The sequence below is a fragment of the Vombatus ursinus genome, unplaced genomic scaffold, assembly GCF_900497805.2.
Source record: "Vombatus ursinus unplaced genomic scaffold, bare-nosed wombat genome assembly UNPS02009835.1, whole genome shotgun sequence".
NCBI classification, from domain to species: domain Eukaryota; kingdom Metazoa; phylum Chordata; class Mammalia; order Diprotodontia; family Vombatidae; genus Vombatus; species Vombatus ursinus.
The window spans coordinates 18,043,462-18,056,811 of record NW_020949613.1 but is presented as its reverse complement, the minus strand read 5'-3'; the positions used below and the strand labels follow the sequence as shown (position 1 = coordinate 18,056,811).

Sequence of the window (13,350 nt, the reverse complement as noted above, 5' to 3'; positions counted from 1 at the left end):
TCATTCATTCATCTGGCACAGTCACAGGAAACATTTCCATTTCAATATAAATTAGCATCCTCATTTTCCCATACTGAGTCTGCATGGTAGCTTATTTACAAACATATAAATACCTGTAACTTTACTCTGGTCTCATTGAAAAATCAAAATGGCATCATGCAAGAGAAGTACCCTAGCAGCACAGTTTACTATAACCCACACTTTGGCTGAATGAGTGAAATGTAAATGGAGAGATGCCAAGGTACTTGACACTAGCTAGTCAGCTTAATCAGACACCCTCCAGTTTCCTGTAGTAGAGGTACCAGAGTTCTGCTACTGACAGCCAAAAAGGTCATTTACATATGCCAAAGGATCAAGTAGAGATTTAAAGTGGAAGGCTTTTAAAATAAGTATAAAATTGTGCCACATAGTTGTGTTTATAAAGATTCAAGGGCAAACAGTCATTAGGCCTGAATAAAGACATATTCTCTCTCCAGTGACTGAACGGTATGAAATGTTTCCCCAAAATGACGATTCCCAAAAAAAAAAATGTTTTTAAGTTCTCCACTTTAATCCTTTCTCCACTCAATTACATTGATGGGATTTAAATCAGCAAGTTGATATTCAATATGGGGATAAGAAGATGGAGAGGTTGAGGTTACATAGCTTCAGTTTTGGCGTGGAATTGGAGTTTTGGAGTAGAACTGGCTACCTTTCTTTAAATTATTAATAATACATTATTGTTATTAATAATGTATTAATGATCATAATTATAATTAATGGTTATGTTGATAATATAAACTATAATACTAATTAAACTACTAATAAAAACTTCATAATGAAAATAAATAGTTTGATAATGAGAGATTGCTTCTAAAGAGGTTGTTCTAACTGTAGATTTTCTATGATCTCTGACAGACTCTCTAGTCATGAACTGACCCAATTTAAGTGTGTGAGGCTGTGCACCTGATGTCATCAGAACTCAATACTGCTAAGACACAAATTTGGGTGAAGCTGCACCTGCCTCAGCTAACCCTGTTTGGCCATGATTTGTGATAATCCCTTATATACAATGACTCTCTTTTCACCTACATTTGTTTCTTAACATTTAATGAAGATTTTATTTTTTAAGTCTAATCTCATTAAAAAATAAATTCACTTAAAATGTTATTAAATGGGTCATTTGAAAAGCAATGTTGGGAAGGGTGTATCTTACAAGGAAAAAATGTAGGTGAAGGGGAGTGGGGGAAGGACACATTTCTACATGAATCATTGCATTCTTTTCTATGCTGCTTATCTGGAGCATTTAAGGTTAGGATAGTCCAATGGCTGTTCACGCTGAGAAATCCCAATGTTGAGATTCTCAGCAGTCTTGTCAGTTAACTTGGCTAACTCACATATTAAGTTACCCAGCATGACAATGAAATAACCCACATAAATAGAGACACTCCTCATTGTTTTATATGAGATCAAAGAGAGCTTCAATGCTATTTTTACTCTGCTTTACTCTTATGTTGTGATTGCACTGTCAACTAATAGTATTTTGTGTTTACATGCCACCTGCCAGGAACCAAACTCTTAGTTCTAAAAGCTGTAAAGCACTATATCAACTATTCACTCTTGTTTAACTGATTATTAAAGTGCTTTGCAAACCTTAAGATACTGTATAAATGTCAGTCATTTCTATTGTTAATATCCTTATTAGGGATAGGGACTAGACCTGTGATTTCATGGGCATAGGTAACTTCCAAATGAGGAAACTCCCTCTACCAAAGTAGGTGAGCACCTTCTGGGCAACTTAGGAGAGATGCTTAGAGCACTGAGAAGTCAATTGACTTGCCCAGAGTCACACAACCAGTTTGGGTCAAGCTAGGACTTCCTGCTCTAAGGCTGGCTCATTATCCACTACACCATAGCTGTCTCAAAATATTGAATATCAACTATTATTAACTTGTAGAGTAAACTATCTTTCTGTCAATATTTCAAATGTTAAATCTTTTGGTGGGGGGAAACTGGGAAGAGAAGCATTAGGAAATTATGATAATATACAAAACCAAAAAGGATCAATAAACCATTTAAAAAATTAAAGATATTGCTACAAAAAATCTTTTTTTGAAGAGAACAGAACAAATCAGTCACAAAACAAACTTACAATGAAAAAAATCCTGAAACATTCAATTCTTAGGCTCCTAGGTAGTCATTAGACAACACAAATTCCCAAGGAAAACTATGGAAAATGTATCTTTAAATTAAAAGAGGGGAAATATCAAGAATGAAGGGGGTGGGGACTGCATGCAATCAGGAGAGCTTTTGCTTTTTTATTTATCTTTTTCAGTATATACCATGAACACTAAGAATATGAGCTCTTATTGCATAATAATTTCTCTTCTTTGTGATTCAAAGCAGTAGAGGAATAAAGACTGGCCTCTTTTATAAACTATGGGAAAAAAGAAAGGAGGTAAATGAAGTTGCTGCGATACATAAAAGCAAAGCCCTTGGACACACCATGGCTCCGTGGGAAGAGGCAATGGTGCTGGTTTAAAAAAAAAGATGCAAATATAGCAAACTTATGCAAATATAGCATACATTAACTTTGGACTCTGAATGCAGTGCTTTAGCTACCAAATAGTATTGTTTCTAGAGATTTAAAATTTCACATTTAAAAAATCTCCTTGGGAAAAGTAAAATATTACAGTCTTGTAGAAATAAAAAATTGGCCCTTCTAAACAGCTGAAATATTTCTTCAAAACTGATTTTAATTTCCTTTCTCATCATTTTTCTCATATGAAAGTTAATGTGGCATAGTACATAAAAAAATCTAGGTTCATGTCTTCATTCTGATGTGTACTGGCTGAGTGACCCTAGGCAAGTCACTTAAATCTCTCAGTGCTCTGCAAGTCTCTAAAACTCCCTAAAGCTGCAGAGAAGGTGCATTCCCTACCTCCTATGCTTTCACATGATGGTAGTGTCTTGGTAGGTACTATATAGATAGCACAAGTTTTTAGAGTTCCTAAAATAAAGGTCTACTTAATCAATAAGCATATTTTGTGCCAGGCCCTGTCAGAGAGAGAGAGAGAGAGAGAGAGAGAGAGAGAGAGAGAGAGAGATACACATACATATATAAATATATATATGTGTGTGTGTGTATGTTTATGTATTTGCAATTCTAATGGAAAACTTATTATAAATAAAAATATACAGTAGGCTAATTGCCCCATAACATTTCAATCTAGAGCACACAATCTCTTACTTCAGAACCCCGGAAAGAACTATGATTTCACTGTGTTGCTACTTTTGTTGTTGTTGTTCAGATGTTTTTCAGTCATGCCCAACTCTTCGTGATCCCTTTGGGGTTTTTTTGGCAAAGATACTGGAGTGGTTTGCCATTTCCTTCTCAACTCATTTTACAGATGAGGAAACTGAGGCAAATAGGGTTAGGTAACTTGCCCAGAGACAAACAGCTAGTGTCTGAGGCCAAATTTGAACTCAGGAAAATGAGTCTTCCTGACTCCAGGTCTGGCACTCCATCCACCACACCATCTAGCTGCCCCTAGCCACCTACCTGCCCCTACTTGGAGTAGGACCTTTTGAAGGTGAGTCTTGACTTTACTAGGTTGTGACTCAGACAATGGACATAAAGCCTGTATTTTGGGCCTGTACTCAGAACCTTTCCACCTTCATAGAATCTGTGAGATATTGTGCTCCGCCACTGAATCTTTTAAGGCATCATAATGGGATATTGGTTAAGGACTTTAAAGAGACACACAATATCAGGACCTATTTTCTGAGTTAATAGTAGGTTTAATCATTCAGGAAAGAAGCTTATGTGGAACTATTAGAAATATAATAGTTTTACTTACTGAGTATCTCTAATAAGAAGTGCATTTCCCAGTTTAAAACAAGTTTTTTCATCTCCACAGGACACTTTCCTCAGAGAAAAGCTACCTCCCAAATCAAAACCTGTAAAAAAAAAATGATGAATTAGTTCAGCCAGTAGAACACTTAAGAAAAATTGGTGAGACATTGACTTTTGGAAGTATTATTGTTGTTCCTCTATATAGATTGATTGACGAAATTTTTCAAATGCTGCTAACGTTGGTCAGCAGAATTTCCAGATTAAATTTTCTCAATATAGGGGACAAAAGGATGAAATTACTTCTCTTGATGTTGCAGAATGATTCTGCCAAAGTGATTTTCCATAAGTGCAGATCCGATCACATCACTCCTCTACTCAATCAACTCCAGTGATTTCTTCTTTATTCTCTCCAGGATCAAATATTAATTCCTCTTTGACTTTTAAAGTCCTTTGCAACCTGGATTCCAACCTATCTTTCTTGTCTGATTTTTTTTATATTAGTCCTCTTCTTTCACTTCATAAGCGAGCCAAGCTGGTTCTCTCTATTCCTCAAATTGCACATCCCACTGGTTGTCCCCCATGTCTGAAATTCTCTGTCTCTTCATATCTACTTCCTGTCTTCCCTGGTAAATTCCACCTCCTATGAGAAGCCTTTTCTGATGTCTCAATGCTTGTGCTTTCCTTTTGTTGATTATCTCCAATTTATCCTGTACATAGATTGTTTGTATGTAGTTGATTGCATGCTGTCTCCCTCATTATACTGTAAGCTCCTTTTTTTTTTCTTTTTGGTGAGGCAATCGGAGTTAAGTGACTTGCCCAGGGTCACCCAGCTAGTAAGTGTCAAGTATCTGAGGCTGGATTTGAACTCAGATTCTCTTGACTCCAAGGCCAGAGCTCTATCCACTGTACCACCTAGCTGCCACTGTGAGCTCCTTGAGAACAGGACCTGTCTTTCACCTTTCTTTGTATCCCCAATGCTTAGCCCCATGCTTGGCACGTAGTAAGTACTGTATAAATGTTAGCTGCTATCAATATCATCATCATCATCATTATTATTAATTATTATTATCTGACTTGTCCAGGGTTACACTGGCTATGTCTATCAGGGAGGGGACAAGAATTATTAATAAGTTTAACTGGATTGCAGTTCTACAATGTGACAAAGAAATTATGAAAAATCTAGCTCTCTTTTTCTAAGCTAATGAAGAAAAAACATAAATTCAAGGCCACTGAGACCATCATCCAAAGGAACAACCCTGGTAGCTTAGCACAGAATTTTAATAAATGTTTTTTCATTCACTCATTCAAAAATCATTTCTGAATCTCAAGATTTCAACCTTATCCATTATTCCTTTCTTAGATGATTTTTTATTGTTTCTTCTTTTTCTATAAAAGTGAAAATACCTTCCAAAAATCCTATGCCAGGATCTTCAGCACTTGAATTTTCAAATAGCTCTACCTTGGCTTCAAGTTACAAAGAATATGGCAAATACCATTCCATACAAGTCAACAAATGTGTCCTAAATAGCCACTGTGTGCAGAGCATTTTGCTAGGTACTCAGAAGGTTACAAAATATAGAAAACACACTGTCCCTGACTAATAGCAAAGACTCACCTAATTTAATACATTATACACTCAGAAAAAAAGCTGCATAAGACATATTGTGTCAACTTTCATCCTTTTCATGTCTTTGGATGAAATTATAATGCTCACCTGAAATAGGGAGGTTCTCTCTACTGATTTGTATAAACTGTTGTCCATCTGCTGTCAGTTCAGGACACAAATTATCTATAAGAGAATACAATGAGAATACATATTATGGTTCTCATTACAACACTGCAAATAAAAATTTAATCACTTTACATTAAAGCTTTCCAGTTATTCTTCCAATTATAATCTACAACTATAGTAAAAACATGTAAATAAGTTATTTGAATGCCACCTTTCCCTTGTATCCAAGAGGAATTAAATAAAAAGCATATCCTTTAAATGATTAAATTTTCTCATTCAAATTATGTTTTAACATAGTATTTTAAAAGAGAAAAGTTATACTTTCCAACTGACTATCAAAATAAGACATTTAATCATATATCCACTAGGAAAAATAATCTTGGTGATTGCTTTTTACTATTTTCAGCAAAAAGAGAGTGAGTTAAAACACAACACCTTTCATTCTATCACAAATTAGAGTGCCAAATGACATTAAGCTTTAGAATAAAAAGTAAGACAATCATGAATTAAGGAAATGAAAAGAGAAAGATCAAATCCTGTTGCTGAAAAAGCTTACAGAGATACCAATGCTACATAGTAAATTTAAAACATGTACACACCCATACACATATGAAACACACACACACACACACATACACAATGAAATCAACCAATAATTGAGTGTTCATTATGTGTGTTGAAATTTGGGACACTCAAAGTTGTGTAAGGTAGATAGACCTCTAACCTCATGGAGTTTATATTCTATTTAAATATGTAACTGCCACAATCAATGTAAACTTGTAGGACATCAGACTAGAAGGACTATAAAGACCTTCTAGTCCATGAATTCTTCTCCTAGGGTTTGTGGATTTAATTGTTTTTAAAATTTTGACATTTCAAAATAATTGGTTTTCTTCATAATCAACGTATTTATTTTATGCACTTAAAAAATTATTATGACAAAGGATAAACAGGCTTCATCAGACTGCCATAAGGTTCTATGACACAAAAAGTTAAGAATTTTTGATCTGGTTCAATCACCTAATTTTACAAATGATAAAATTGAGGTCCAATACATACAATCAGGAGTACACTCAAGCCTGTTCCAACCTGCTACATTTACGCATCAGAAATAGCTGAATGATACAAACCAGAGCTTTAGTTTTTGTCTTGTTGAATGTCTAGACTTAATAAAATGATGGAGAAAATGTTAATAATGCAGATTAAACTCAAAAGTGTGTTAGGCATAATTCTTTCGCCTCAGAGAGCTGGCTGTTAAACATTTACCAGCACACTCTTGGGTACAGTAACTTACTGAAGGTTAGGGAGGGACCAGCTGGCATATCAGAGCTTTCAAATCAGATGTACTAATTTCTAATCCAATATCCTTTCCACTATGCAACCGCTATCATCAAATAACATTTATTAATCAACAATATACATAGTTTTATGTTACTTTTTGTATAGAGCAACTCAGGGGCTAATTGAATATGAATTTATTCCAATGGTGGAATCACATTAATAATAACTCACATTTTTTATGGTGGTTCAAAGTTTGTAAAGGGCTTTTCTCACAGATAAATAAGTATCAGACAAAAAAAATTATCTTCAATTTACAACTGAGGGAACAATGGCTCTTCATGAAGGATTCTCCTCAGTCAGGAATGACCCTCCTTTCCTCAAACTTCAAGTAGAACTATGTCTGCACCTTTCTTATGCATTTATAATGTATTATTTCATATGCTAGAGGTTCAAGTATGTGTCACATTGCCTAATATACTGGAAATTCAAATTTTGTTGTTGTTTAGTTGTTTCAGACTTTTCACGACCCCATTTGGGGTTTTCTTGGCAATGATACTGGAGTGGTTTGCCATTTCTTTCTCCAGTTCATTTTACAGAACTGAGACAAACAAGGTTAAGTGACTTGCTCAGGATCACACAGGAAGTGTTTGAGGCTGAATTTGAATTTGGGTCTTCCTGACTCCAGGCCCTGTGCTCTATCCACTGCATCACCCAGCTGCCTGGAAATTCCAGTAGAGTTTCTTATTTATGTACTGTATATCACTTAGAACCTAGTACAATGTCTTACATAGTAGACTCTTGACAAAAGTTTAAGTTGAATTGAATTCTTTACAAGCAGAGGGATAGGTTGAGTTTGTTTTTTTCGGGGGGGGGATTTGGGGACTCTGAATAATAAAAACTTGAACAAAGTCCAACTTAATAGTAACATTTAGCAATTTTGGTTTACCTAGAAAAATCTAAAATGTTTGTTTCTTCCCCCTTGACATGAAAGTGAAGTTTAAAAAGCAATATCATTAAGCATTTTGTAAACAATGTTAAATTAAGTAATGTTAAAAATTAACTAAAACTCAATCCACTTGTAAGGGAGTAATGATATGAATTTTTCATATATATCTTTAAATAAAGGGAATATATTTCTGATGTATAAGTAGGTTTGGAGCCGCTAACATTTATTATATTTTAAAAGATTAATTATTACTATAAACCTTAATCTTTTAAAAAACAAGCTCTACTCTTATTTTCTTTACAACTCTGTTAGTATTCAGCTAGGTCAGTTTTTAATTCCTCACAGCATATGTGGGGGAAGTCCCTACACAAGCCTGTCAAAATCAGTTTGAAGACAGAAGAAAAATCTGGGACTTTCCACTGTGACTCTTTAGTAACAAGGAGAAGGTCTGGTCTAATGCCAAACTAGACACCAAATATATTTTAGTCAAATTCTTTGAAGGGATTATTAAATACAAGATGATCCGAAAAATCTATAATGTGTCATGCTAATATGAATGATATTCGGTATTTATTTGGTAATATTCATGAACTTACGTTGGGAAAACTTTAGTTTTAGTAAGTTTAGTAAGTTTTACCCATTCAGAAAAAAAAATTCAGTAATCACAGTTACAATCAATCATCACCAAGCATTTTTTAAGTATCTATTATGTTACTAAGTGCCTAGAAATGTTCTAGGGGATAGGGATACAAAGACAGAGATCAAAACATGTAAGTTTAGATTTACAAGCTAATTATTTTAGGTTGATATTAATAATATAACATGGTTTTATTGTACATGATTCTTAAATATCAATTGTAGCAACAGCAATGCAGTTCATACTATGTGGATATCTTATTCCCTTTGAGTACTGATAAAGAGAGGTGGCCTGGAATGATGGATAAAGGGTCAGCCTTGTGGCCAGTCAGACCATATTGCAAGCCCTGCCTCTGATATGTCCTGGCTGTGTTCTCCTACGCAAGTCACTTAACATTTTAAGGCCTTGGTAAACTCCCTAAGATTGTAAACTGCAGACAAATGGATGGCCGCACTGAAGGGAGTTTTGAAAGTGAAAGTTCCCTACCCAAATGAAATCATGAGTCTATACCATCTCTCCCTCTTCAAAAAAAATCTGCATGTGTGCACACACACATGTATACATATATGTATATACACATCTATATATATTTGTGCATGTGTATATACATACATGTATACATCATGTATTTATACTGTATGTGTTTGTATACACACATCTTTTGAAAACCAAGTAAAGAATGCATGAAGGTAAAAAAGGGGACAGTGCAAAGGTCCAAGCTTTTATAAGCTCTTCCTGTGAGAACATGTCAATAGAGTACAGTTTCATATTTAGGCAGTGGAGGCAGTTACCTGAGTGGTAAGATTTAAGGGGCTTCAGGAAAGTCACAATCCCTAAAAATATCTCGCTTGCCATTCAGTTTCAATCTATGTTTGAAATTTTATTCTGTTCGTTTCTTTGAAAATGCAAATATTCATGAACTGATTCCTAAAGGGGAACTAATTGCTTCCCAAATCCACTTTTCTCTTGAATGAAAGGACCGACATAAAATATCACCAAGGCCTCTTCAAGAGGGGACATGCTGAAAAGATAAAAATATTCCAGAAGAGAAAACTGGGATATCCAAGAGATACATAGTAGAATTTTAAAAGCATCACCTCCTTAGAAGTCAAACCAGAAGGGAATGTTTTCAGAAAAACCTGGGAAGATTTTGTGAATTGATGGAAAGTGAAGTAAACAGAAACAGGAGAACAATTTATACTATAATAGCAATATTGTAAAGATAATCAACTCTGAAAGACTTAGGAATTCTGAGCCATAGGATAACTATACAACTTAATGACAAAACATGCTCTCTACCTCCAGATAGAGAGGTGATGGATTCAAATTGATGCATATTTTCTTTTTCCTTCTTTTCTTTTTTATTTTTGGATATGGTTAATTTGTGATTTTTTTTTTGCTTGACTATACATATTGGTAATAGGTTTTGTTTTTCTTGCCTTCTCAGTGGTGGGGGAGGAGAAGTGAGAGGGCAGCACTTTGCATTTGAAAATAAAAATAAAATTGAATCAAAAGAAAAAAACCCCAGAGGGTCTGGGTTTCAATTTATTTTCTGATGCTACCTACCTCTGTGACTACAGAGAGAACACTTAATTTCCCTAGGACATATTTTCCTTTCTAGGAAATTAGAAGGTTGGACTAGACTGGCTTCTAAAGTACCTATGTACTCTAAATCTACGATGCTGTCACAACTTCACGATCACATGAACATATTTTTATCATTTCTACATAAAGATCATTGTATTAGTAGGTGTTAGAGCTGACAGTGACCCTAAAAATCATTTAGGTAGCAACATGGTACAGTAAATAGAGAGCTAGGCCACAAGTCAGGAAGATCTGAGTTCAAATCTTGCCTCAGACACTTATAAGCTTTGTGACTCTGAGCAAGTCACTTGCCTCTATCAGCCTCAGTTTCCTTAAATGTCATTTGGGAATAAACTAAATAAACTAACATAATAATACAACAATAATAAACTAAAATAGGGAGGGAAATAAGTTCTGCCTCCCACGGTAGCTATTAAGATCAAATGAGATATTTGTAAAGCACCTGGCACATATTAGGCACTTAACAAAAACTTGTTTCCTTCCTTTCTAGGCTAATACATTCATTTTAAAGATGACAAAAATGAGGCAGAAAGAGATTAGGCAATGTTCCAAGTCAGAGAGCTCTTTACCAGAGTAGTTCTTTAGTGAAGAAGAATTCATATATAATTCTATTATGTAGTATTATAATACCATAATACGAATCTTCTAACTCTCAGTCCAAGGTAGTTTCCACTACACCATGATGACTTTGAGAAATATACAGCCTTCTTACTTTTAAAAGAGAAGATAACAAAGCATTTCTGCTTGAAAGAAAAAAAAAGTGTATTTGATGCTTCTTTTTCAAGAGCAAAAATAAATGTCATCACCATCCCTGGCTTAAAAGATCATTTCTAATATTTAAACTTAAACATTCTCCTATGTTGCTAGGAAGCTCTCTTTGAAACAGGTTTCCCTCTTGTAATAATGTCCTTGTAATAATGCTCTTACTGTTCCCAAAGCCTTCAATTCTTATAAACCTTCAAAGCTAATCACACTTTTTAAAAATTCACAGTAGCCAATAAATGTTGTATTTTAGGATTTTTCTTCTTCTTCTCCAATTGTCTTTACATCTTCTGGATAAATTCCTTCATAAACAATTCTGATCTCATTAACTCATAAACATTTACCAAGTTTCTACTGTGGCCAAGGCTCCAGTCACAGGAGATATAAAGACAAGAATGGGTAGAGTTACTTTCTTCAAGGAATTTACATTCTATTGTAGAAGACATTATGCACACTGAGAAACAAATACAAGGTAGACTAAGGTGGAGAGACCACTAGTAATTGGCCATTTTAAGGAAAGTTCCACAGAAAATATAACAGAAAACAAAGGAAAAAGGAAGGGGAGAGAATAAGTATTTGTACAGTGCCTATTACTATGTGTCAGGTACCGGGCTGAGTATATTTTACAAATATCTTATTTGAATCTCAAACTGAGAGACAAACAGAGGTTAAGTGATTTGCCCAGGATCAAATAGCTAGTAAGTATCTGAGATCTGATTTGAACTCATATCTTCTCAGAGTATAGTTTCAGTGCTCAATCTGCTGCACCTCTCTGTCTTTACAGCTAAGTGTACTAATACCTTTCCCAGTCCTCCATCTTGGTGCCTTCACTCCATATATCTTGTTTGTATATAGACTGTGAACTTCTTAAGATCAGGGACTGATGTTATTGCTGTTCTTATTGTTTTGTTTTTCTTTGAATCCTATAGGCTTAGCCCAATCCCACACAATGGTAGGTTATTAATAAATGTCCCTTAACTTGACTTGAACTCTGAAGAAAGATAAGGATTTTGATTGTCAGAAATGAGGAGGATGTGCATTTCCAAGTATGGAGAGTGGTACAGTTTTTGCAAATCCACATAGGTCAAATATATCCTAATGGGAAACATTTCATTGAATTAAGGGTATCCCAGCTTTTGTCTCTTTTCTTCTCATTCTGACTTTTTCCAGAATCTTTTTTTTGGGGGGGGGCATGAGAAGGTGCAGATATAGGTAACTTTTTCCAACGCTCCTTAGCTATTCAAGCACTACATAACTGTATCTATATCTATGTCTATCTGTCTATATCATGTAACTATTTTTATCAATAGTATCATGACAATAGAAATATATACAGTGGATACATGATCCCTGCATCTCCATTAGCAGTCACTTTTTTCTAGTTTGTCCTAATGGTAAATTTCCATTTTCCATCAGCTCACTTAATAGCAGTGCTGCTACTATAACACTTAACCTGAAGATTAGAGTAGAAAAGAACAGCAATTTGCTTCAGGCATTCTCATTGTTTTGCATTCTTTTTTGTAAGTGGATCAATATGAGAGCCTTCAGGTGTTTTATATTAACAACAAAAAAAATGTCAAAACAAAATTCCTAACAGAGGGAGGAAACAGCCTGTGGGTCTTTACAAGGGTTGCTAAAAGCCCCTGGCCTTAAGATATAACTACATTGGTTATTCATGTAAGAGAATACACATAGAATACTGTGGGCTAGGAGAAAGTAAAAATAGTATTTTTTAATTGAATATTGCAAACCAAATTAGAGAAACCATGTTTCGCTAAAGTTAATCTTGTAATTTAGTAGAAATATATTTATAAAAAGTTGTTCGTTCAGATTAAGTTGTTAATAAAAAGTTGTTCATTCTTTTTTGGCTTATAGTATTGCAATAAGTTTTTTAACAGTTCAAATTATACATAGACTCAAGTTTAATTCTAAATAAAAGAAATAAAAGAATCTAAACAAAAGAAAAAATTACTACCACAATGATATTTATAGGATCTCAAGTGTAGTGTAGAGCTGGAAAGGATTTTAGAAGTCATCTAGTCCAACTAGGATAATGCAGACCCAGTGGGGTTAGTGAGTTGGCCAAGGTCACATGAGTAGTGTGTGGCTGAGCAGCTAGGTGGTGCGGTGGATAGAGCTCTAGGCCTGGAGTCAGGCAGACTCCTCTTCCTGAGTTCAAATCCAGCTTCACATAATTACTAGTTGTGTGACCCTGGGCAAGTCACTTAACCCTGTTTGCCTCAGTTTCCTCATCTGTAAAATGAGCCGGAGAAGGAAATGGCTAAACCACTCCAGTATTTTTGCCAAGAAAATCCCAAACGGGGTCATGAAGAGTTGGACATTACTGAAATGACTGAACAACAAAAGTTGAGCAGAAATTTGAACCAAGGACCACAGACTTGAAATCCAACATTCTTCCCATTATCTTATGCTTCATTCTCAAGTAGCTAGAGACTTAACCAGTTATCAATTAATCAATAAGTATTTTTAAATGCCTACTATATGCCAGGCACTATGCTATGATCTAGGGACATATAGACAAATATGAAACC

The 13,350-nt window shown here is 34.8% G+C and overlaps 1 protein-coding gene across 1 annotated transcript in view; it reads right to left on the bottom strand.

Annotated features, from left to right (window-relative positions):
- The window catches only part of COL19A1 (collagen type XIX alpha 1 chain), a 394,072-nt gene that overhangs the window by 374,989 nt on the left and 5,733 nt on the right, over positions 1-13,350 (bottom strand). The window contains exons 2-3 of the mRNA XM_027852948.1: positions 5,550-5,624; positions 3,840-3,939 (exon numbers count right to left, since the gene is read on the bottom strand). Of these exons, the coding sequence (XP_027708749.1) occupies positions 3,840-3,939; positions 5,550-5,624 (175 nt within the window). The remainder of the gene's footprint in view (positions 1-3,839; positions 3,940-5,549; positions 5,625-13,350) is intronic.